A 24,624-nucleotide genomic window follows, 5' to 3' on the forward strand; every position below is an offset into this window, starting at 1 on the left:
ACAGTAAAGATAACGGGACAAAGTGCAGCAATCCACCTTGCTGCATACAAAAACAAAAAGGTGTATAATAAAATGCACGACCCCCATGTACTGGGAGCTTGAAGGACTACCCAAAGCACGCCAAACAAAATGAGTAGGTGAGTAAGCCTAGAATCACCATTGAAGTCAATGGGGGAAATACGCAAAAATAAATCTTTAATAGACCCTAAAATCACATCTAGCAGTTGTCTTGCTGGGTGGGTCCTGCTGTAACCCAGAGCTTGTCTGTGGCCCTTACTGGGTTCGGCAAAGTGCTCCTTCTACTGATGTGCTCATTGCCTCTTGGATCATCAGTCAAGGTGTCTTGCTTATTGGGCTTGCCTCATCTGGATCCTTGCTGGGTTGTGGGATCCGCCCACTACCTGAGACCCTAACCACTGCTAGCTTGACCTGAACCTGGCATCCAAACTTGCCTGTGCATCCGCCACTTCTGGTCCAATTTTGCAGCATCCAGCGCAGACTGTCTGTCCCAGAGTTCTTTAAACCCTGATCCTGGAGGTGTTCCCATGCTCCAGGGTCTTTTGAGTCCACGAATAGCAAGGTTTTGCAGCACTCTTCTACCAATGATCACTATAGGCACAAGGGCACTGGGGATCCCTCTGCAAGCAAGCTCTCCATTGCCTGCTGCTTACACAACCTTGATCTGGAACCCTTATTTGGGGGTCCCTCTGGCTTCCCAGTTGGCTTGATGACCCACTTGCTGCACCTGTGGTTAAGTCGACCATACCTAACTTTTCCCCATTAACGCAGCAGGCCTGCCAAGTTTTTCCCTGTGGCTTTCTACGGCCAAAACTTTGGAAACTCTTGGAAAGTGGCTTAGCTGACAGACATTTTTACCTGGGGTCCAGGAACATCCTAATCAATTGTATAGTTTCGGAAAGTACCAGTCAATAGATCTATATTTGTGTAAAATAAATCACTGCAGTACACTGTAGCTAAGAATTTGTAGAGTCCAACTGGTGTGGGACTTTACAAGACATCTCTGGTTTTTCGGTAACCCATCTTTTAATATAGGCCTGTACTAAAGTTGGTAGAGTGACTGAGCAGCCAGGCTTAATTTAAGAGGGGTAAGGTGAGCTGTACAATAAAATGAGTAAATACAGGTATCCAAGTAAACTCTTACACACTTAAAGTTTTATCATAAATATTTATTTATATATACAAAAGGGGTAATTAGACAATCTTTAAAAAGCAACTAATAATAACATTAAACTAAAAGTTAGGATTCAGTTCAACAAGAGCAATAAAGTAGGTGAGTAAACATTTCTTATGCTAAACATGTTTCAGCACACTGAGCGACGTCATTTGAGGTCAGTATTAACACTCATTTGTGATCACCATTACAATATTGAGTTTCAAGGAAGGAAAAGTCAGATCAGAATATACTTGCTAATTAATAAAACAGCTAGATTCGCCCAGAGGGATGCAGGCAGTCTTTTATCCCAGCAATAATAGTGTTCAACAATTAAAACGTGTGAGGGAACAATCACTGCCAATGCCAATGGGTCCGGAAGAGGAGCATTTTGGGAGCCAGGACAGCCAAAAGCAATGGGCCAGTTCAAAGTTCTGATACCCTCTTATTAGAAAATGTTTTCAAATAGTCAGAAGTACAATAGAAAAATCACAGAAGCTCAAGCTGGGAGGCCAGAGCAGGTGAGTGGAGGTCAACTCAAAATAGGTTTAAAATAGTACTCGCCAAGCTAGCAAGTACTACAAATGGCAAAAGGTAGATTTACCCAAAGCCCCAAAGTACCTGAGAATTGAAGAATTCGTTCCAGATGGATGTCTTCCTTTTGCAGTGTAAAAAATCCTGGTTGTGGTGACAAAAGGGAGGATGTCTGGCAGGCTTCTGCAGGGGGGCATGGGGGAGGAGAGAGAAAGAGAGAAACTGCAGCAATGGATTCAGATGCCTTTTGTGGTTTTGGCGCCTTTTTCTCTACACCAAAGAATGGCGAACAGCTCCAGTTGGAAGTTACTTAACTCTGGTGAGGGGACTCTGGATGAAGATTTCCTGCTTCTGTAGGGTCCTCGCGATGCCCACAAAGGTTTTGGCTGGATTTGCACTTCCAAAGACAATGCACTCGACGGTCAGGGGTCCCCAGGCATTGGGATTCTACAGCCTTGGAAAGTCACAGCAAGTCGGGGGTTGCGCCACAATGAAGCTCCTCTCGGGGCAAATTGGTTCCACCAGCCCAAGGGTGGAAGTCCTCTCTTGTGGGTCTTCCCAGTCGAAACAAAAACTGGGTCATCACAGCTGCAGGGCTTCACCGGGCACTTTTCAGTCCAGGAGGGTGCTGCTGACGCCTCTTTACGTCTTCGTCGGATGTTGTCCTCCAGTGGTCGACTCTGCCTCTAGTCCCAAAAACCTAGTCTTTTAAGCAAGTTCCCATTCATTCACAGCCCTAGGGCTGCTAATCACCCAGCAGGGTGGCAGACCTCCCAGACAGCTAGCCGGTCAATCAGACCTGGCTTCATTCAGGCACTCCTAGAGAAAAAGGATGGGGAAGTTTCAGGACCCTCCCTCACTTCCTGCATTTCCAGACACACTGGAGTCTGGGTGTACTTCAGGGGTGAAGCTCGCCAAGGGCAAGTTGCACAAAGGCCTCAAACCTGGTTCAAACAACAGTAAAAGCCCAGAAGGAACTAACTGAAAAGAAATGGTGAAAAAAGAAGACGGCCATTTTGGAAAGAAATTGGCACCTTGTTTGTTTCTTGTTAGGAGCTTATACAGCAATACATTTTGCTTCAAAGCATACACAGGGCAACAGGGAGGGGACATGGGAATGGCACCCATTAAAATACATAAAACTATTAAATACAGTGGAGGGGGAAAAAGGTACAAACCTACTATGCCTTGTGAGTATTCAGAACGTGCAAGTGCAGAAGGGGGGACAGTGGTGGTAGGTGCTGGGGTGCCTGTGCTCATGGGTGAGCAACAGATGAAGTGCGAGCTATGGTCAGTGTGAGCCTCCAGTACGGAGGGTGTGCCAAGGCAAGTGCTGATAGACAAAAGCTGGGGTGATTCAGTGTGGGAGGTCAGTGCCCCTTGGATGCATAAGGGCCCTGGAAACCAATCAAAGCAACTGTGAGAATTAACAAAGGCGAGAAGGAGGCGGTAAAGAGGAAAGTTTTGAGGAGCTTCTGGAATTTATGAAAGTCCTGCTCAAGACAGAGGGAGGGGGGAGGATGTTCCATAGAAGGGTGCCAGCACAGGAAGGTGATCGAACTCCGGTCCTCTGTTTAGCAAAACACTTTACACAAAAATAGTTGGTGCCAGAGGAACAAACAGGTCTAGAGGGAGAATATCTAGTAAGAGTTGGAGATGGTGTGGGCCCCAGACAGCCTTGTGGATAATAGAGGGATTTGAATTTAATCAGTGAAGAAATCAGGAGCCAGTGAAGACTTTTTAGGGCAGGAGAGATGTGGTTCCTGGGCTTGAGGCCAAGGATAAGACTTGCTGGCCAATTCTGTGTTAGCTGTAGGGGGTGTCAGAGTGGAAGAAGGTAGATTCAGGAGGAGGCCATTGCAATAGTCAAGCCTAGAGAGAACCAGGGCTCGGGTAACATTGAGCTTCTGGGGGAAAGTGTGAAGGAAGAGCTGAAAGTGGGACTTCTTGGCAATGTCCTGAGGGTGAGGGAAGGAGAGAGAAGTCGAAGATGACTCAAAAGTTTCTGGCTTCAGAAGACAGAGCAGGGGGACAGGCCATGGAGGAAGGCCAGAGTGAAGGGAAGGCGGGAGCAGGGGTCCCAATGGGAAGGATCTCCGTTTTGCTGGCATTGAGGCACTTTACCCAAACATGGGAGGAGATCACAACAAACAAATGGATGTTGGATATGAGAGGGGTACTGTGTAGAATTTTAAACATCCAGTACCTGCCTTTTACAAGAAAAGGCTTTGCTAGAACAGGAAGTTGCAGCTTGAAAAGGGGACCACAGTTATATTCCCACCATAAGAGGAGCACAAGAATGCATTCCACCTATTTTTTTTAAAGTAACAATTTGTTTATACAAACTTATTACAAACAAAAGACCACCTTGTTCCTTGAAAAACAAATGAGTCATAATCTAGTCAATTCCCTAGACCACAACATCTCATCCAAGTATCTTATCCATATAGCCGACCAGAGCACAAGTTAGTCTGATATTACTCCCTGAAATAGCGTTACACCACCAATCTTCCATATTTTCAATCGCTGGAGCAAATTTTCCAAGAAAAAAGGCTCTCTGATCGGCAATCACTAAACATTCAATTAGCAAGTGCTTTGAGGATTCAATGGCCTGTTTACAATATCTGCATTGATTGTCTTTAGTGTCTTTGTCACGTCTTAGCCACATCATCTCTCTGGTTTTCAAGGCATGAAGACGCAATCTTATGAATGTAACAGATACTTCGGTTGGACATGCAATTTATTTTCTCCAGCACCTAGTGCTAGCATTGAACTGAGATTTGCTCTATTTTCTACAATCCTGCTCCAAATTTGCAGTTTCTTTTTTGCAATTTGCGGGTGTAACACTAGTGATTTTTTTTTTTTTTATATCTGCTGCACATAGAACTCCTTCCAATTTGTTTTTCCAGCACTTCAGCAAAATCGGTATGTTTGGTCTTCTTTTGATAAACAAACAATTTGATAAGCAGGGGCTGGAGTATTCAAGGACATTTTTCTCATTGCAGGAAGCAATTTCCACAGCACTGTGCTATACAGTGAATGTCGCTAATTCATGTCGCAGTGCAACCATTGATCCGTATTTTGGCTGTTTAAGAACCCCTTGCCAAAACATTCCTTCAATTGCTGACCAGATCTTTTCATCGCGGTTCCACCCCGCTTCAGCACCGAATGCGATAGCTGGTATGACCTTTTGTAGGTAGAAGGTCAGAATCGGCTGTAGTGTGAATTTGCCATATTCTTTATGCAATTTTGCTCTCTGAAGGACAAACGTTGTCACTCGATTTATTAAATTTTGATGCCAATGAAGTTCCCGAATTGAGGTGTTAAATAGCACTCCAAGATATCTTATCGATGAAACCACTTTGATTGATTCTCCAGCAACAAACCACCTGTACTTTCTCTTCTTTGCACCAACCTAGGGTCCCACCATCATGATTTTAGTCGGTCGTATTCATTTCGAGGTTATTTTGAAGCAAATAATCGTGAAGCTTAGTTAGTAGTCTCTGTAGGCCTATCTGAGTGCAATCTACCAGCACCAGATCGGCACATGTCACAGCTGATCGGCTGATTATTTTAGGGGAAAACACTGAACCCCATCCATTGCTGCTGGTCAGCTATGAACAGTTTGAACAACTGCGTTGCCAGTGGGCACTCTTGTTTTACTCCTTTTTCTGTTTTTCATCTCATTTGACAAGTCCCCAGATTTGTTCACTCCGATATGGATTGTTGTGTTATGTAGAGCTCTCACCGGGGCAATAAGGTCCCCTGGACAATGCCAATTTGAGAGTTTCTTCCACAGCCGCTAACGATTAATGCAGTGGAAGGTTTGTCTCATGTCAACAAAGGCGAGGAAAAGCTTTTTTTCCTTGTAAAGCTTCAAGCTTGAGCAAATTTAATATAAGTAAATTTACCTCAGTCCCTACGCCCTTGGTGAACCCAGTCTGACGGCAGTCGCAGATTCCAACCGTTAATGCCCAGTCAGCTAGTTTTTTTTTTTGAAGGAATGAGGCAAAGATCTTCCCTATCGTGTCAAGAAGGGCAATCGGGCGATAGTTCAACGGATCAGCCCGACTGCCCTTCTTGTAGATCGGGACCACCACTGCTTTGAGCCAAGAATCTTGAACGATCTTTTTGAAGCTATCTTTGTAAACAAAGATTCTATAAATTTTTCCCAGTCGATTTTGTTCTTTAGCATTATATTCGTGACGCTGTCAGGACCGGCAGCACGCAAATTCTTTAGTTGTTCAATAGCGACCTCAATATCGGCTAAAGATTCACAAACATTTCAAGGTTTGTCAAAGTTACACATCCTTGATGGTTGAGCTGTCCCCGTTTTTTTTTTTTTTAATAAAAAAGTGAAAAAAATGTTCTCCCATTCATGAGCTGAAACTTTATTTATGACTGTTGGACTGCATTTTGTATCCCTCTTATTCAAAATTGCCCATATTTCTCTTGAGTTATTCTTTGTTAAAAGTCCTAGTATTAATTCTGCGAGTTCTTGGCCGCAAATGATTGTATTCCACCCATTTTCCCATTCCAAAGAATAAGATGAACTCTGTTCTAGAGGTAATTCCGTTAGTCAGAGGAGAATTACATGGAAACCTTGGACATCAAAGATGTACGCGTTTATATTTCTAAAATATAGAAAATATTTAAAGTTCGAGGTGGGCAATTTGCACTAACAGTTTGTTAGGGAGATTTACCCGTTTTAAGCTTGATCCCCCATCCCCTAGTGAGACCCCCAGCACTTTTTGCAGGACTTCTAGGCCTTTTTCTTGTTGTCGAGTGAGGGGAGACTTTTTCCTGCGGTAATGGTGCACGCGCACAGAAAGATAAAATCTTAAACCCACCAAATGTAAAAACAGATGCACAATACAAATACATGGGGAATTCATGAATCTCAATATAGTGGGCTTTTCACAAATGAACCAAAAACACAGTAGTCGGGCTGTTTTGCAAAGTGAACTTTGAAACTGGTTCTGTGCGGTTTTAGATGCCAGGGGATGGGTGAATAAGTAACTTTGCAACCTTTGAGGTCAGCTCAGAAACTGACCATGAGTTTTATGATCTGATAGGTATTGCAAACAGCAGAGGTAATCTCTTGATGAATGGGAGCATGACAGAAGGGGTTTCACATTTGTTTTGGCTTCGCAGAAAAACACGGGGTGAGCCAATGCCCAAGGCTAACTATTGAGAACCAGGATCTGCAATTGTATTGTCAGATGTGTCAAGTGCGATAAAGCAGCAGGAATTTAGATTAGAATTTTCCAATTAAATCAAGGACCTGGGGAATGAGATAGCATCATTAATTCAAAGAGAAATTATTTGCCCAGCCTCATATAACTGGGAATATTCTTGCGAACCATGTGCAAATTAAGAGTTTAGACTTAAATGGCTTAGGCCAGTTATTGCTATAATGTATTATGTTTCCATAAAAATGTTTTACTAGATGACGTTATGAGCCACCACAACAAATCTTACGAAGGTGTGTTCTACACATGAGCTGAAGATGACAGTTAAGATAAAACTGGCTAATGAACACATAGGAATTGGAGAAAGATGAGATTTCTTTAAAGAGGGTTTTGTCCAGTCACATGTGGGGGGTGGGTTGTAATAAAATATCTGAGTGTTTTACCTGTTGCAAAAATGTATCAAAGAGGTCAACTAGTGTGGTTTGTTGAGACTTGGGTTGGTCCTACGGTACCATCTAACTGCTCCCAGGATAACTGTACAATAAACTTGCTTCCCATACAATTGTGTACTCCCTTCTTCAGTGGTGGGGCCATTTGGGTCAATGTGATTAAAGGCCCATTCGCACACTGTTTAATTTTATAGGACGGCTAAACCTTTTGCCCCCCCCCTGTCTTTCTAAATCTTTTTCCTTAATTCTGAGGCAATAGACTTCTGAGGTCACCCTGCAACTGAATCCATTTGTTCTATACTTTAATTTGCTAGTCCATACAGCTCCTAGGAAGAGGGGTGCTGCAACCATGCCGGATACTGCCCATAGGAGCCAAGAATCCAAAGACATGAAGACTGTACTCAAGACCAGAGATCTGCAACTGGTGGCAACCAATATGGAATAAGCATACACCAGTGAACCTTTGCTGCCTCTCCTGCCACCAGGAAAAACCCACAACAGTGACTCCCTGTCTTTAACTGATAGGAACTAGAACTTCAGCCTCCTGCAGTCTCCGTTAGATAAGATTTTCATAGCAATAATCAATTTTCCTGACCTGTGTCAACCCCAGAAGATTTTGCTTTACTGGATTATCTTTCCCTATACCTCAGTGGGTGGGAACCTTTTTCCACACTGGCAGATCCTTTTTCGGGGGTCATTTTTAAGACTCTCCATAGTGCCTTTTTAATTTTACCCTTTGACAACTTTCGGCATCAACAGCCTGTTGTTGCTGGGTTTCCCTTTGGGCTTTCCTTTTAACTTTCTCTGACTAACCTTGGGAGAACTACACTTCCCACGCATAGAAAGTATATTTTATCCTCTCTATACTCTTTAGGTGAGACCAGCCGAGTGCTGAGGAGATCGAATCTATCCCCTATTCTCATTCCAACTAACATTTAGGTTACAAGGACAAGCTTACCTTTAATGGCTGGCGGCAGTGAACCTTTTTACTAATTCGGTGCACCTTTACCGCGGGCTGTTTCCACAGCCCCAGTTTAAGGCACCCATGGGTGCTCATTTTACCAAAATGGCCCCGTCTACTTTTTTCACCATTTTAGTGTTCCTTGTCCTTTCCTGTTCCTTACCCTGACCTCCAGGGTGGGAAAATCCTTTGTCAATGTTATCTTCTGTGGGAGATAACAGTAAGCCCACCCTTCCTGCAGTGTGTCTGTGAAGGAAGTGAGGGAGGAGTCCAAAAATCAGCAACCCTTTGTCTTCCTGCGTGAATCCAGTTCAAACCGAGGAGCTGGCTGTCCTGAAAGGACTGCCAACTCCCCCAAAAACCCCAAGTTTGAATGTTGCAAGCCTGTTTGATTGGCTGGGTTCCTGCATACAAGTCTGATCCTGGAAGCTGAAGAGGAAGTCCATCACTGGAGCTGAAAGCGAAGAGGAAGATAAAGAAACAACGGCTGTAGAGATTTCCAGCGACCGGAGAGCCTGCTGTGTAACCAGAGCCTGCTGTTACCCTTCCTTCCAATCAACCTGGGGATCCTGAATGGACGACTGACCCAGAGCTTGGTGGGATCCACTAGACTCAGGAAGACCTGCATTTTGAGCAATCCAACATCATGCTGCAACTTTGCAGGGGTGCAATACCCCAATACCCTGGGACCTCGGGCACTGATCAGCGCACAGTCTTTCGAATTGAGCTGAAACTTTGGTGGCATCTTGCTGGAACTCCAGACACACGATTTAAGTCATAAAAGTCCCCTCATTAGAGTGCTGGACCTTGCAAACAACGAGAATCCGACCAGCGATATTCAGTCTTCTTCTGGCTCCTGAAAAGGGTGCCAAAATCACAGAGTAACGACGAAAAACTTGCGTGGAGCCTTCTCCATTGATCCCTGCTGCAAATTCTCTTCCAAAGTCCTTTCTTCCATCTTCAAGACAAAGGAAGCATGACAAAGGAACCAATCGACCAGGTTTTTGGGTGCAATAATAATAATTATTATTATTATTATTAAATACTGAAGTCTTCCTACTGCAACACTTCTTACTGTGTTGGCTGGGGTATTTACTTACCTTAAGCCTTTGTGATTCCTGTAAAGCTTTTGGGGTGTTCTCTGTGAATGGGAGTCCTCTCCTCGAGTTCCCCCAGGCCCACTGCTGGAATCCTCCGAGGGCGACCTCTCTGAAGTCCCTGGACTCTAACTTTAAAAGTGAACTACTTACTTGTTTGAACAGTCTTCCACAGGAACCCAGACTTCTGTGCAACAGAACCCTATCTCACCCTACCTATAGCTGGCACCTAGACTACTAGGGTCCCTCTTCTGCCTCTGAGACAATGCATGAAATAGAATAGGAAAGACCTGGATAAGTAAAGGATTCTGTCTTGAAAAGGATAACAAGTGTTGAAAAGTACTTACTTGAGAAAGAGGTTGTTGGTAACTGCAAGAATGAGCAGATACAAAAGTTCTTACTTACCTTGAATGTGTGTGGTGCCATTCTGAAAAGTATATCCAAGGTTATTTTACTCACCTGTGAATTGGTTGTGCCTCTTTCCCAAAAGTAATGCTGCTGGCTTTACTAACTATTTCAGAGAATAGGTGAATAAGTTCCCCAACTGGGGCTTGCTTCCCCCAACTTGCTGTACAGCCTGTTTAAAATACATCTGCCTTAGATTTTACCTACCTAGAATAACACAGTCATTCATAAAGTGTAACATTGGGTTTCGCTTTCCCTGGTCTGTTTTATACAGATGCTAAAACAGTCTTAGGTGTATACCTACCTTTGAGTTGCTGATCGCTCCTTTTGAAAGTATATAGGTTTTATTTCCCTTAAGTTAGCTGTATGCCATCCTAAAATAAGTTAAAGAGTTATTGCTTATCTGAATTTGGTTCACTGATCTTGAAAGCAACTAGAATAGTATATTACATCCTTAGGTTTTACCTGCCTAGAATCGCTGTATGCCATTCTTTAAAAGTGTTCTTTAGGTGTAGCTGAACTTGGTCTGCCTGGTGCATCCTAAATTAGGATAAAAAGTTCTTGCTTGTCTTAGACTGTGTTCCACTGAGCTGAAAAGCAACTGTAATTGTATATTACACCAAAAAGGTCTTACTCACCTAGCATAACTCATCATAAATGTAGTTCTAGGTACATACTGGTCCTCGAAACTGTGTTCCACTATTCAGAAAAAAATCCTGGTAACCATGTTGGTTGATTATGTGATTCCTTAACTGGGCATCACTGAACAACCGACAGAGTATACTGCCCTTGAATTACTGTAAAGTAATCTGAAAGTAACTCATGGTTTTACTCCTCATGAGGTGTGCCCTAAACTAAATGTGTTCGATAAGGTCTGACTTACCTAGAAATAATACTGTTAGTGTTCCAAGTAAGGTTTATGCTTTGGCCTGTGTACTTTAAAGCATAGTGTTGTGTTTTATAATGTGTTTATATGATCTGCGATAGTACTTATTTCCCCCAAGATATCTGGGCCTACTTGTATTTAAATAAACCCTTTATTTTTACAATACGTAGTGTTTGTGGTTTTGAACCATATGTGTAATACAATGTATTTGTAGTGATTCTACAGCCCTCTCACCCTCCCAAGATCAGCCTGGCTGCTCTGTCTACGCTACCATAAACTCAGGAGGTACAGCCTTATACTAAGAGTGGAGTCTTGCACTGTCTCAGTTGAATGGTTTTACTAAGCCCTTAGTTGGACTTCAGAAAAACTGTCCTAACAATTGTCTTTGTAAGTGCCCCGATATCAAATCCTGGGCAATCCCGCGACAATGTAAAGGCAGAATTCCTTTTTGTGGATTCTGCTGTCCCATTTTATAGTAATGCTATACTTAGAGTCTGGGGTTGCTGTTGGTATCATTCAAAGTAGGATTGGGTAGCATTTTGGTGTTAACTGCCCAGGTTTGTTGAACCAGTCTGATATTCAAATCGATATTTATCCACTGCAAAAAGGTACATAGAACAGGTTATGTGGCTGCATCAATTCTCAGTTATATGGGTGCTCCCAGAACTTGGTTTATTTTCCAACACCCACTTGTCTGAGGTTATTTCCTCCCATGCATGGTTTCCTATTCACCAGGCGCCCAGCTTAGCTACAGGCACACATTTAGAGATTCCATTTACACCAAAAATACTCCTTTACAATCCACAAAATATCTTGGACTAAACTCATTTACTATTACACTCCCGTTTTTGGGTTAAACCGGCAGATAGTCTGTGTTCGATGTATCCTGTCCAAGAGGATAATGGCTGGAGGAGGGATGTTCATCCCATTCACTTGCGGCAAGTTGCAGAGAGTTAGAGACCTGGATTACACTCTGCTGCTAAAAGCGGTTAGGAAAGATTTTCTTTTTGCAACTTTCCCTCCGTAGTTTACTATGGAACCCCATTAGTTTGGCACAGTTTTTAATCTTGTCCAGACTTTCGAAAGGGAACTAACGCATGTGCGTGCATGCGTGTGGGTGTCTCTCTCTCTCTCTCTCTCTCTCTCTCTCTCTCTCTCTCTCTCTCTCTCTCTCTCTCTCAGAGTTCCAGTCCACATCACTGATGCCAGAAAGGCTGCTACTGTGGCAGGTGTGAAAACCAGTAGATGTCTCTGGTGTGACAACTACTGGCTGTTTGAATGGTGCAGATCCTTAACATTGGTGGGCTTGGACTCACTTCCAGCTCGGATTTTGGGTAAGAGGAAGACTCGTGCAGCGATTCTTCAGATCTACGTTGGACCCAAGAATCCCTCGAAGAGCAGCCCATTGATGACCTGAAGAGCCCTGAAGTGGCCCAGCATCCCCTCCAGTGACTGGCCCAGTGAAGCCCTACTGCCTGATCTCTGAAGACCCTGCGCGGTGCTCAAGTCCTTGGACTAGTGGGACCAACTAGTTGACGCCATCTCAAAGATCCAGCCCTTCAGAAGTGTCCCTGGATTGCCTAGTGGATTGATCACTCTTGTGGGCTATCTCCACAGAACAGTCACCATTCAAGCCCGAAAATGTGGTTGTCGCCAGCTTGTGCCACAAGTCGCCATCTCTCATAATTCCTGCTTCCCACCTTAAAGGGAACCTGTCCTTGAGCAGCTGCTGCGACCACGATGAAGGATGCGTGTCGCCTGCAATTGTGATAGTCGCTGAAACTCAATTTCCCCATCCAGTAAAGAGTGCCAAGGAGGCCTGCATCACTGGATTCTGCACTGAACCAATGGCTGAAGATAAAAACCTCCCAGAGACCCGAACACGATACACATTGGCATCTGGGAAAATCAGAGTCAGGGGGTAAGTAAGCACCACTGTGCCAGTCCCTGACCCTATCCTCCATAGGTTAATATTGGGTACAAGTTCCTTTATCTCTTGTCTCTGCCTCCACTCACCTTTGGTCATCGAACCTGGGTCGGATATCCTGCCCATGGGTTAGCCTTGTGTTTGGAAGAGAGGAGAACCCTTACCTGATCTTTTGTAAATTGTTCCAATACATTTTAAATCGTTTGGAACCAATTACCACAACAAGCCCATTGCATCCTTTCTAAAAGAACTCTTATTGGTGAGAAACATTGTTTTGGCTATGACTTTTAGGCACAAGGCCACATTCATCTGATGGTTTGGACTTCTCAAGTTAGGATATTGATCTTGTGGTTGATTCCCATCATTTACTACATCCAACTTACTTACCTGCTTTGCTTGATTACGTTATGTGATGTTATTGAAGTGAACCTAATGGTGATTGTATATATTTGTATTATAGAATGTTGTGTGGTAATATTACCTGCTAGATTCATTTTTCAGTGTGTTCATAAGGCCTAAAATGAATAGCTTTTTATAACCGACTGTCTAAACTGAATTGTGTGCTATTCTGCATGGACTCATTGTGGGTCCCTGAGCCCACGCACACTCCCGAGACGACTTGTCTGCTCTACCACCTACTTTGATTTGTTTTTTTTGGCTAACCTAGCCAAGCGCCCTGTTCATCATAACTATGGTGGCCTCCTTAAATCTGTCTGCCAGGCTAGATTGTATTAATTAATCTCAACACAGAGAGCAGCCCTGAGAAGCAGATTTGGTGGGGTGCTCGAGTCACAACACCTTTCCAAGTGGCAGCAGCTTCCAGCACCAAGGTGGGAGACCCGGACGGTAAACTGTGGTAAACCGGCCCAGAATACAGTCCCAGGAGGGAAAGCCTGGCCAAAGCATATGTACAAGCAGTAGGATGAGGAAGACCTGGGAAAGACGCTCAGCTTCCAATAATACAAACTGGAGCACAGGCAAGAGACACCAGTCCCATCAGTACTTACAGACAACGGTCTCAATTTTGACTACAGCGCTTTTCCAAGGACAACTCATCCAAGAGTATAGGAACTGTGTGTATGTAGGACAGGGATTCCCCTACATATACTTCCAATCACACAGGCTAGCATCTGTCAGCCCACCAATACCCTTCAAAAGAGTGGATTTAAAACAAAGGTCAAAACATGGAATTGTACAACTTCATCTCTCAAACAGATACAAGTAGTTCTGCTTAGGCTGAACAGTCAATGTGAGGTCAACAGGTTAAACATGACTAATTATGGAAAGATTCAGAGTATATGACCAGATCTATCCCAACCATTGAGACTCTTGCTGCTCTTACTTGCACACACTCCTCCAGGTCCATCTTCTCCAGGTCATGGCAATTCTATGGAAGAGAAAAGGGGAGGGATTAGAAATGCAACCGTTTATTGAGAAGTCACTCTCAACACATGAGTCCCTTCCCTCCCCACTCAAGTGGTTGTTCAACAAACTGTTCAACAGATTCTTATTTAGCCCCATCTCCGACACATCATGCCCCTTGCATCCCTCGCCCCAGGTTAAGAATGAGCCATGAACCAGGCCGGTGTACAGCAACTATATTGGTATTTATTTAAATTAAAATTAATAGAAATTAACATGAAAATGTCAAACACATAACATTGTCTGTGGCACACACAATCAACTTCTCTCAGCAAAAATAAATCACAAAACTGAGTTAAAAAAAACAGACAAGTCTTTCTCTAAAGTTATCTTCACAAAATAATTACACTGATCAATAAAGAAGGCTCTTATTTAATGTTGTGCGATTTAGATTTTCCTGCAGGCTCAAAAAGGCTAGCAGTAGGATTTTAAGATTGGTAGAAATATATATGGCAATTGTAATTTCACCCACACTTTTGGTTTAAATTAAACAGTGATTTCTCCCTTTGTTTTTCAGACCGCCCCACCCCCCTTGCTTTGGTCTAGGTTGGGAAGTCGGACAGAAACATTGGAATGCTTTGGGGAATTTTGGATTTCAGAGCCCCCCCCCCCCCCCCCCCCCCCCCTACTGTAATGCCTGTGTTGGGGAAGCTGGATAAAAAGGGTTGGACTGATTTAAGAACAAAGACACCCTTCTTCCTTAAAGAAGTCTGGGTCAGCTGGACAACAAGGATTACCCAATTAAATTATAGACTATAGTTTCCAGCGCACACTGGGTAGTGAGCTTTGTTAATTTAGAATTTTAAGAAAATTCACCCTGCAGTTTTCTGCTCTTAGGGAGAATTCCCAGAAATGTGCCAATTCCTCCCTACCTTAGAGACCCCCAGCAACTTTGCTGGATTTTAGGACTTTTAAATTTTAACCTGGAGAGTGAGAGACCCTTTTATCCCCACTCTTGCATGTATTTTTAATCTGATTTGAACTCTGTTTCTTTTGATTGTGGAGGCTGAAACTCCATAGGCATCTTTTACATTGTGTCACACAGCACCTTCAGTGCAGAGGCACAGGGAAGACTTTCAGATTTCCCAAAGGTTTACATACCTTCTCTTGGAAACAGTAGTTTATCCAAGAGCAGTGAAGTGAAATTTACTTTACTTACACTTTTAACTTTCTAGACCCAGCCCACACTATCTTACAAATAGGGTGTTGCAGGGGTTCCTTAGTATCCCCTTTGTCTAACTTCTCATGCAACATTTTTATGTTACCCTTTCCTCAATACTAGGCAATGTTCACTAGTGCCACACCTACAGAGAACCGTCAAGATTAGCCTGCGTCACCTTTAGACAGCTATAATAATGTTAACTTGTGCCGCACTTAGATGGAATTCTTAACCTAGGCCTGCGTCGCATCTAGATAGAAATGTGAGTGTTAGCATGCGCCACACTTAAAACTGTGAACGATGACCAGTGCAACACTTGAATGGAATTGTGATCACTAGCCTGCCTCACATCTAGACAGAATATAGAAATTAGCAAGCGCCTCACCCCGGCGGAATAGTGAATGATAGCAAACATCACACCTAGACATAATTGCAAGGACAGCAATGCCAACTAACCAAACTACTAACAATGTCATCCCTCTGCATACACCTCTCAAACTCTAACCAAACACAACCACAAGCCTAAAACGCAGCAATCCGCACAAACTTCACTACAATGCAACAACAAAACAAATCGCACATAGACTTGCACAACAGCACACGATGACTACCGACCGTAAAACACCTCAAGCCCAGCCGACGAACCCACCGGGCTGAGGCTGCCAACAGCACATCACTGCTCTCTTGCACTTTTCCAGCTTATTCCCACTAACTCCCCCTCCATCCCTCTCCCTCTTTCAGAGCCGCCAGAGCGCCAGGGGACCACTCTGGTGGTGATAGTGCCCAGTACGAATACCCTTTAACATTAACATGAATGGCTGGTGGCAGTGGTTTACTTTTAACTACCATGGTGTGCTTTCACTGCAGGCTGCGTTCGAAACTGCAGTAAAGCACCCAAGGGAGCTATTTTTGACAAGATGTCTAGCTCTTCTTTCATTGCCATTTCTTTGTGAAAGGGCCTTCTTGAGATTAACTATGCGCGCCAAACCAGGTTTGGTCCCTTTGTACGTTTTGTCTTTGGCGGGATTCACAAGTGAAGCACGCCCCTGGCTCCAGGGTGTCTGGCGGGGGCAGGAAACGAGGGAGATGCCTGAAACTCCCTGTGCTTAGTCTCCTGGGAGACAAGAATGCACTCCCAGGTGATTGGCCGGCTGGCTGTCCGGCAAGGACAGCCACCCTTCTGGGTGACTGACAGCTGGGCTGTAATGAATGGAAGAAACCTGCATGAAAGGCAAGGCTTTTTGCCTTGGAAGGCAGAGTCATCCACTGGACGAAGGAAATCTAAGATGATCTTGGAAGAGACGCTGCTGCAACTCCTGGACCGTTGGTTTGCCCGGTGAAGCCCTGCTGCTGTGCTGAAGCTCCGAATTCGCCTCGACTAGAGAAGCCCTGCAAGGACGACTTCTGCCCTTGAGTTGGTGGGACCAATCAACTCCAAAGTAAGCCACCTGGACATCCCCTCTAAGCTGGTTGTATTTCTACTACAGTTGCTGCTGGAACCGAAGAGCCAGGGAGAGGAACACCAGATCATGTGCGTTGCTTTTAAGTTGGCCAAGAGCTCCAGAAAGATCCTTCGAACTACAAGGAAGCAGGACTAACCAAGCCTGAGCCACCTCAACATAGTGCTGGATCCCAGATGCAAGGAAAGCCCATCTCAACAGCCAAGAGTCTGCAGTGATGCCATTTGATGACGCGAGGAGCTGAAACCGCAAAGTGCCACTGAATAGAAGTTGGTCCTTTTCTGTCGCTGACCGTCCCCATTGCAGTGTAGGAGTCCTCCAGACGTCCTCCCTCTTGTCCCCACGACCGAGGCCCAGGAACAGAAGCCAGCTGGAACAGTTTTTCTTCCAACCAAAGGTACTGTGAAGTCTAAGAACTTTACTCTTGTGTAACCTCACTTGTTCTCAGTGGAGACTGTCTTGTTTACTTCTGTAGAGTTGCTAACAGCTTCTTTACCTCACAAGCCTAATCGACTTGTGCCCTACTTTGATTTCTTCTTTTCTACAAAGACTTTTAAAACATTGTGCAAGACTTACCTACCTGCAAGAATTGCTTCAGCTCACCTAGACTTTTGCCCAATTGACTTTGGCATGGTTTTGCTCCCTGAATGACTCTTCTTCCCTCTGACTGTATATTTTGTCTTCCTTCCAGGAAGGGGTTAACTTACTTTGCATTGGGGGTTACCAAAAGTACTTACCTGCTTCAGAATATATAAGTATATTATATATAAATATATACCTATTGCCCTAAATGCAACAGTGATATATTAATGTCCTCAGTGTCCTAGCTATTTAAGTCACCTGAGGGTGAAGGAAGTGTCTGTGCCATCCCAAAAGGGTATTTGCTGATTTAGGGAAACGAAGAGTGTATTTTGGAGTATTTGTGCGTTACTATTATATTGCCCCTTCCGAAGAAGGCTTACTCAAATGGACTGTTAAATAATTGTTTAATCAGGAAACCATGTGTGTAATAGTTTATCTGAATACTTGTCACTGTGAATCTCTGTGCAATTCCCCTACTGCTCACATTGACGCCTCTTGAGATAAGCCTGGCTGCACAACACGCTACCAACCTGTGTTAGTACAGACTTATACCAAATGTTGGTTTCCCATTGCCAGGAGGTGAGGGTTGTTGTAGTGCCCCAAAGGGTACTGCATACAATCTCGCCTCACATCTGCCAAATGGGAAATTAATTAAATTAATATTTTTGGTTACATAGGCTAAATATCTACCCACCCACTATGAAGAGAAAGGATTCAAGGCAAGCAGACTCTCCCCCCCCCCCCACCTTTTGGTTTTCCATATGGCTTAGTTCCACTTACATAGCAAGCCTCTGCTTAAGGTTTAGGAAAGCCAGCGGCATCACAGGACACTCTGGAGAGATAGGGGAGGGGTCTGGTGACTCCACTCTCAATGATGGCCTCCCGCTCTCCACCACAGGTCTCAGTCAGCTTTGATGCCTTCCTAGAAACAGACAGCTCCACCCAGAGGCACACTCAATCTCCTCTGGTGTCTCCTTACAGCTGTCATTTTCTGCAGCCTTCGCTCTATCCTCCTGTCTTTCTCCTTTTTCTGTCTCCCGGTTTTTGTGGGTCTCCTGTCCTAGTGCAATGGTAGTCTTTTAAACTAATTGGGAGTATTCCTGTTCAGCAAATGGAATGTTTGCCTCATCCAGCACAGCCATCTGTCTCCCTGGGCCAGCTGGGACCAGAGGGTTTTTTTTTTTTTATGAGTCTCTTTGAAGTTGATGCCCCCAGTCCTCACACCTTTTAGTCATGCTCCAGCCAAGGATGACTTTCACTTGAAGTCCCTGCTTTAACTGCCTTCAGGGCCAGCACGTCTGGGCAACAATGGGCTTTCGGCACCTTCAGCACAAAATTCTATTGCAAGGGGTCATTAGATGGGAGATGTGACATCCAGGCCAGAAGTGGGGTTTTCCTTTGTGAAGTTTTCCCCTCAGCCAGAAATAGTTTTTTGCTGATGACTAAGTGTCTGTTCAAATGTCACTGGATCTTTGTGGGTGAAACATAATATATATAGCTTTTGTCAACCCACACCACGTTTTGTTTTCATGACATTCTTCTGTGAGAAGTGATATATGTTTTCCATTCTGGCTTTTTAAAGCCATTTATTTGCACACACGTGGGCAGGCCGTTTTTGCTTTCAATATTTAAAAATCCTGTTTTTCATGTCAGAGATCTTTGATTCCTCCTCCTTTTGTAAATTTAACTGCTGCTTGTCCATCGATAATGACAGGTAGGCGGCTTTCCACATGGCTCGAACTTTACATGAAAAACAAAAGCAAAAGCCAGGCCGTTTTTGTTGCAGTGTTTAAATGCCTGCCATTCATGTGAAGGGGACTTCTGTTTAGGGCCTTTAAATGCCCCACAGACACAGGGTGGCTGAAAACAAGTCCTTAAGTGGAAGCAGCACAAAAAAACCTGCATCCCTTCGGCACCCCAACATGTACCAATCCCTTTAGCACTTGCTTCCTATCATTTACTCTCAGCTGTCATGAGCACCATCACCACGCACTGGAGCTTTACAAATCAATTGGGCCAGAAGTTAAATATTAACATGCAACACTGCTTTCAAGATCTGGTATCTTTAATAATTTAAAATGCAGCATCAACTCCTGTTGACTTGCAACACTAACTCGTGGCTGGATCTGGAAGGCAGTTTTAGACAAGCAACCAATATAACATTTAAAAACATAAAATAACTTCTTGGCACTGACAGAGGAGGATCAGAACTTAATTCAACACCATACTTAACTTTTCAGGCAATCCCATCTAAAACAAATAATTAAATCTAGCACTTTTTCCTGCTGGGGTGATTAAGTGGGAGCAAATAGTTTTTAGCTAATCGGTGTGGTCCGATTAACTCGATTACAGAAATCACCAATTTCATCTTTTGGTCCTTGAAGACCATTTTCAACTCAGAGGAGCTCATTTACCATAACTTCTACTGTAACTGACGCATTCTCTTCTCCCTCGAGATTTTTAACTTCTCTCATTTGAAATGCAATTTCTACTTTAAGTAATAAGTTTTCCTGAAGTTTTTACCAGCATTTTCATCAGAATTGCTCTGAATAGGGTAGATATTTTGGAATTGATGAAGAATATCACTGTCCAGTCAGAAAGAATGGATTGGCTCTATACAATAACTTTGGTAGTCCCCTAAACGTTTTGCTGACATTTTGGAATCCTGTACTATAGGCTCCCTGAAAGCTTAAACTGGATTTTGGTGTGCTGCCCTTAGTAGCCCCATAAGGCTAACTGAGCAGAGGTACTACCAGAGAACACCATTATGCCCCAGGGGACATTTCTCCCCCACAAAACAGATTCGGTGTTAGGCGGCAGCAGCAAGTTTTACTTTTGGCCACACCACTCTTAATCTGTTTTACTGCATTGATATTCACCTGCTCCCCGAGCAGGAGCCAAGTGAACAACGCATTTGCAAGTATTCTGCCCCGGTCACTTCCTTTGTATCTTTTTTAAACATTAGGAACAGCTATTTCAGCTGGTATGCATGCGTGAGCTCTGAGCAGAACTCCCAAATGCATCAGAGAAAATGGAACCTAGTTTACACAGGATTAGGTTAGCTCAAACACATCAATACACATCCCTGTGTATGTCTGATGATAGTTTTCACACACTGATTTAGTTGAAGAAATGCAACTTTCTTAACGGCTGACTGACTTCGAGCCCCAATCGCGCATAGTTTACGGACTCTTTGCCATTAGCATTTTCTTTGAACTCGCATTACAAGCATCTAATAGCTCAGAAGAATTTGGAAACTTCATTTAACTTGGTTGTGAACAACTCTCCAAGTTATGCTCTTGAACCTTTTGGGGTCTTATTAGGTTCGCAGTGAGAAGACCTGTTCGTGCTCCAGTCTGCACTAATGTTCCTGCAATAGATTTTCAGACCATCAGGGGCAGTTTGTGCTCTTCACACCTAGATTTGTTTACAAGCATTAATGTATATACAAATGTAACGTCCTTGAGGAACCACTTCCCTTTCTTATTGTTAGTACTCAAATTTACTGTAGATATTTCATGATTTATTTTACCTTAATATACAGAGTATATACTGTGTAGATAGCAGTGTGTACACAAATGGGTCTCTATACCTTAGTACAACCACGCTCAGCATTGAAGGGTGAAGCCAGAGTGCTTAGATACACTACCCGTGTGGTGGAGACTGTCCAAAAACGGCCAGCTTGTGGCAAGTGCAAGATAAGTGCTGGCAGTTGGACTGTGGGGATACAGAAAAACAGTCCCCAGGTGCGGGGGTTGCAAGGGAGGCAGTGCAGGTGTGCAACTGGAGGGGCCTGGGCCTGAGATCATGAGGGTGGCCAAGTAACCAGTGCAGTTTCAGCCATGACTTCAGCAGGGGGGAGGGGGGAGAGAAAGCCGAAGCAAAGAGGAAGGTTTTAAGGTGCTTCTGGAACCGGAGATGGTTCTCCTCAAGTTTCAGGGAGGCAGGGAGGCTGTTACAGAGGGAGGCCCCTCTGTAATATTGTTTTTTCCAAGTCTTCACCAGAGGCCTTGTGAAAAATATCCTTAACATTTACTGTTAGGGAAGAAATTTCTTTCAGCATTTTCCTTCAACAGATTGCCATAAAGCCCTCAACGGCTTTGAACCCATGCCTCACTTTTTAGCCAAGAAAAGCTTTTTTTTCCCTAAACTTTACATACATGCTCTGCTAATAATGGAGGCACTGGTGAGCCCTAAAGGCTACCAGCGCAGTGCACTGTTCGTCTCAGTCCTGTACTCTGCTTTGTTTTAATATAGCACACACAATATTGCAGCAGAGTGCTGCAGGGGAACTTTGTATCCCTTTTGCACTTTGTTAGTAAAGATTTTCTCTTTGCAACTTTCTCTCCATAATTTTCTATGGAACCCCATTCTTTTTGCTTCGTTTTTAATTCTGACCCCACTATGAAAGAAAGTAAAGCAACTTTAATTTGATCAAATGCGGAGTCCCTCAAGGAACCTGCATTTCACCCACCCTCTACAACTTGTTCATGAGGTCTCTCTAACTTCTTGGACGCACTTGGCATCACATACACGAATTATGCTGATGACACGCAGGTCCTCATCCCCCTAACTGTCGACTATGAAGCCAAGAGCGAAACTCCATCTATGGCACGATTCAAACATGGATGGCTGAAAACTGGTTGTGCCTCAAGGGTGAAAAATAAATAACTTCTACTTATTGGTTCACCAGGCACCCTCAAGAAAACTTGATGTAAAGTACATATTGTTCTCAATCGATAACACCTCCATCCCAGTCCCACAGGTGGTGAAAACCTTGGGGGTCTACCTAGACTCGAACCTTTCAATGGGCAGACAGGTTAACGCCATAGCTTCTGCTGCAACCTACCATTGTAAACTGCTCACTGCAGCTAGACTGTTCTTGACAGAACAGAACTGCCTCACCATAGCCAGAGCAATATTTGGGTTGCGACTTGATTACTGCAGCGCCCTTCTGCAAGCACTTCTGCAAAAAAAACATCCGAAAAATACATACAGACCAAAACAATGCACTTGGGGCATCCACTGGCATATCCAAAAGGGAGCACATCTCAGCAACCAGGAAATTGGTCCACTGGTTCCCCATCAAGGAACGTATCATGTTCAAAACCCTTGCCCTCACCCACAAATGTCTCCATAACACCGCTCCCCTTTACCTTTCACAGCGAATTGCCAAACCCTCCTCAAACAGACCCACAAGAACCACCTACACAAATCATATCACCATCCTCAAGACCCTCGGGGCTCGCGGAGGAGGATCTAGCTTCCCGGTCATTGCAGCGACCAAATGGAACTCCCTACGCCCGCACGTGAGAAACATTGACTCGCACACAGCATTTAGGAAAGCTGTCAAAACGCTATTGTTGGTTTAACTGTACCAGACTAGCTTTATTGCCATGTAATATTTCCTATGCTCTGTAACCCGCTATGTAATGCACTATTTATTGAAACACAGTCACCTATGTATGTGCGTCACTGCACCATGCTAGGCTTTCGCTTCTTGTAACCATGAGCAATGCCTCCTACATGTAACTAAGACATCTTCCTGCAACAGCTCCTCGATACGGTTGGGCTGTAGTGTGTTTTACAAATTCAAATTGAAAAAAATAAATAAAGCCTACTTCAATTCTCTTTTGCTCATTTGTTATGGGGAAACTGTTCAGTCCTTCAGACGACCAGTAGTGAGATTCTTTTATTTTCCACTCTGCCATATACTAAAGTGCAATGGGGATACTTTTGCATCTCCCTTACGTTTTACACTTCGGATTTTTGGTTACTTTTATAAGTGCCCAAAGGCAAGCTGGTGGCAGCAGTTGCATTTTTGGGTTTACTATTTATGTGCACATTCACATTTAGCATATATGGCTACTGTTTGGAAAGATTCCTCTTTTAGCAACTTTCCCTCCATAGTTTCTATGGACCCCCAATCTTTTTGCTTTGTCTTCAAGCCGGTTCCGACTTCGAGGGGAAGTAAAGCCTTCAACTTCACTTACCCTGCCTCTTGCTCATTTGTTGTGGGGGAAATGATCAGTCCTTCTGACCATCAGTCCTTGGAAGCTTTCTTTCTTTGCCTTTTACTGCTTGTAACTTTTTAACATTGCACACAATCTTACAATGGGGATACTTTGGTCTTTTACACTTGGAATCTTTGGTTGCTTTTATATATGTGTCTAAAAATGAGCTGATGGCAGCAATAGTATTCTTACCATTTTGTTATTTGGCCGCCTCCCCATAAGGTCATGCACTTGCCCGGGAAAGCTGCAGCTTTCACAGGCTAGTGATGCCTTTGTGTCTCTGGCACATGAAGTGGGTGGGACTGTCTGGGCCCACTCCACATTCGTAGTGCCAGTGAGACTAGGTGTGTGGCATGAGTGTCCAATCCGGTAGAACTATTGGTTTCAACTACTGGCTGTTTGAATGGTGCAGATCCTTAACATTAGATGGTTCAGACTTAATTCCACGCTGGACTTTCGATATGTATAGGACCTCCTGCAGCCATTTCTTAAGATCTGTGCAGAAGCAAAGAATCCCTTATAGAACAGCCAAGCGGATCCAACGAAGACTCCCAGCATCCCTTCCTGTGCCTGGCCTGGCGAAGCCCTATTGGACTACCTGATCTTCGAAGGACCTGTGTGGTGCTTCAAACCCAGGACTGGTAGGGCCAACCATTCGACGCGTTCGAGCATCCAGCCACCCTGAGGCTTCAGAAGTGTCCATACACCACCAGGTGGACTGTCCAGCGCTCTAGTGGGCTACCTCGCTAGAGAAGTCGCCATTTTGAATTTGCAGCCAGCACTTCGGTAGTCGCCAGCTTGTGGTACAAGTCTCCTTCCTGCCTCACGGGATCCTGTCATGGAAGGACTTCTACAACCGTGACTGGAAGGATGCCTGTCATCTGTGTGCGGTGGCCGTCGCTGGAACACGCCTTCCCCCATCCTGTGAAGTGTCCTGCATCGATGTATTCTGCATCTCTCCATCACCATTGATTGCACTCTATTCTGGGACCCGACCGGACGAATCATTGCACATGCAAACCCTGGGCACCTCTCACCAGAAACTCAGTCGACCCATCCAGCCATCTGGTAAAATCTGAGTTGGGGGGGGGGGCTCAAGTAAACCAGCATTTGTCTCCCCAGTCCACCAAAGGATAACATTGAGCAAGTCTCTTTGAATCTCTCCATTCAACTGCTTTTTGGTCAACGAACCAGATAAGTAAACCCTGAGAAGATATGAACACATTTTACTCCCCTAGTAACTCTGATGCATCTCTTTTGAATAATCACCAATACAATTAACTTAACTGCTACAGATACATTTTGGGGAGAAGCATTGACACTTTTGGGCACAAGGTGCCACACTTCTTAGGAATTGGACTGTGC

The 24,624-nt window shown here is 44.1% G+C and overlaps 1 protein-coding gene across 2 annotated transcripts in view; it reads right to left on the bottom strand.

Annotated features, from left to right (window-relative positions):
- The window catches only part of FBXL20 (F-box and leucine rich repeat protein 20), an 867,163-nt gene that overhangs the window by 69,457 nt on the left and 773,082 nt on the right, over nt 1–24,624 (bottom strand). For both annotated transcript variants that reach the window (XR_011283101.1, XM_069634719.1), the window contains exon 12: nt 13,965–14,009. Coding sequence is in view for 1 of the 2 variants with exons in the window: in XM_069634719.1 (XP_069490820.1) it covers nt 13,965–14,009 (45 nt within the window). In the remaining variant the exon portion in view is untranslated. The remainder of the gene's footprint in view (nt 1–13,964; nt 14,010–24,624) is intronic.

Source organism: Ambystoma mexicanum, chromosome 13, assembly GCF_040938575.1.
Source record: "Ambystoma mexicanum isolate Mex_15411 chromosome 13, UKY_AmexF1_1, whole genome shotgun sequence".
NCBI lineage: Eukaryota > Metazoa > Chordata > Amphibia > Caudata > Ambystomatidae > Ambystoma > Ambystoma mexicanum.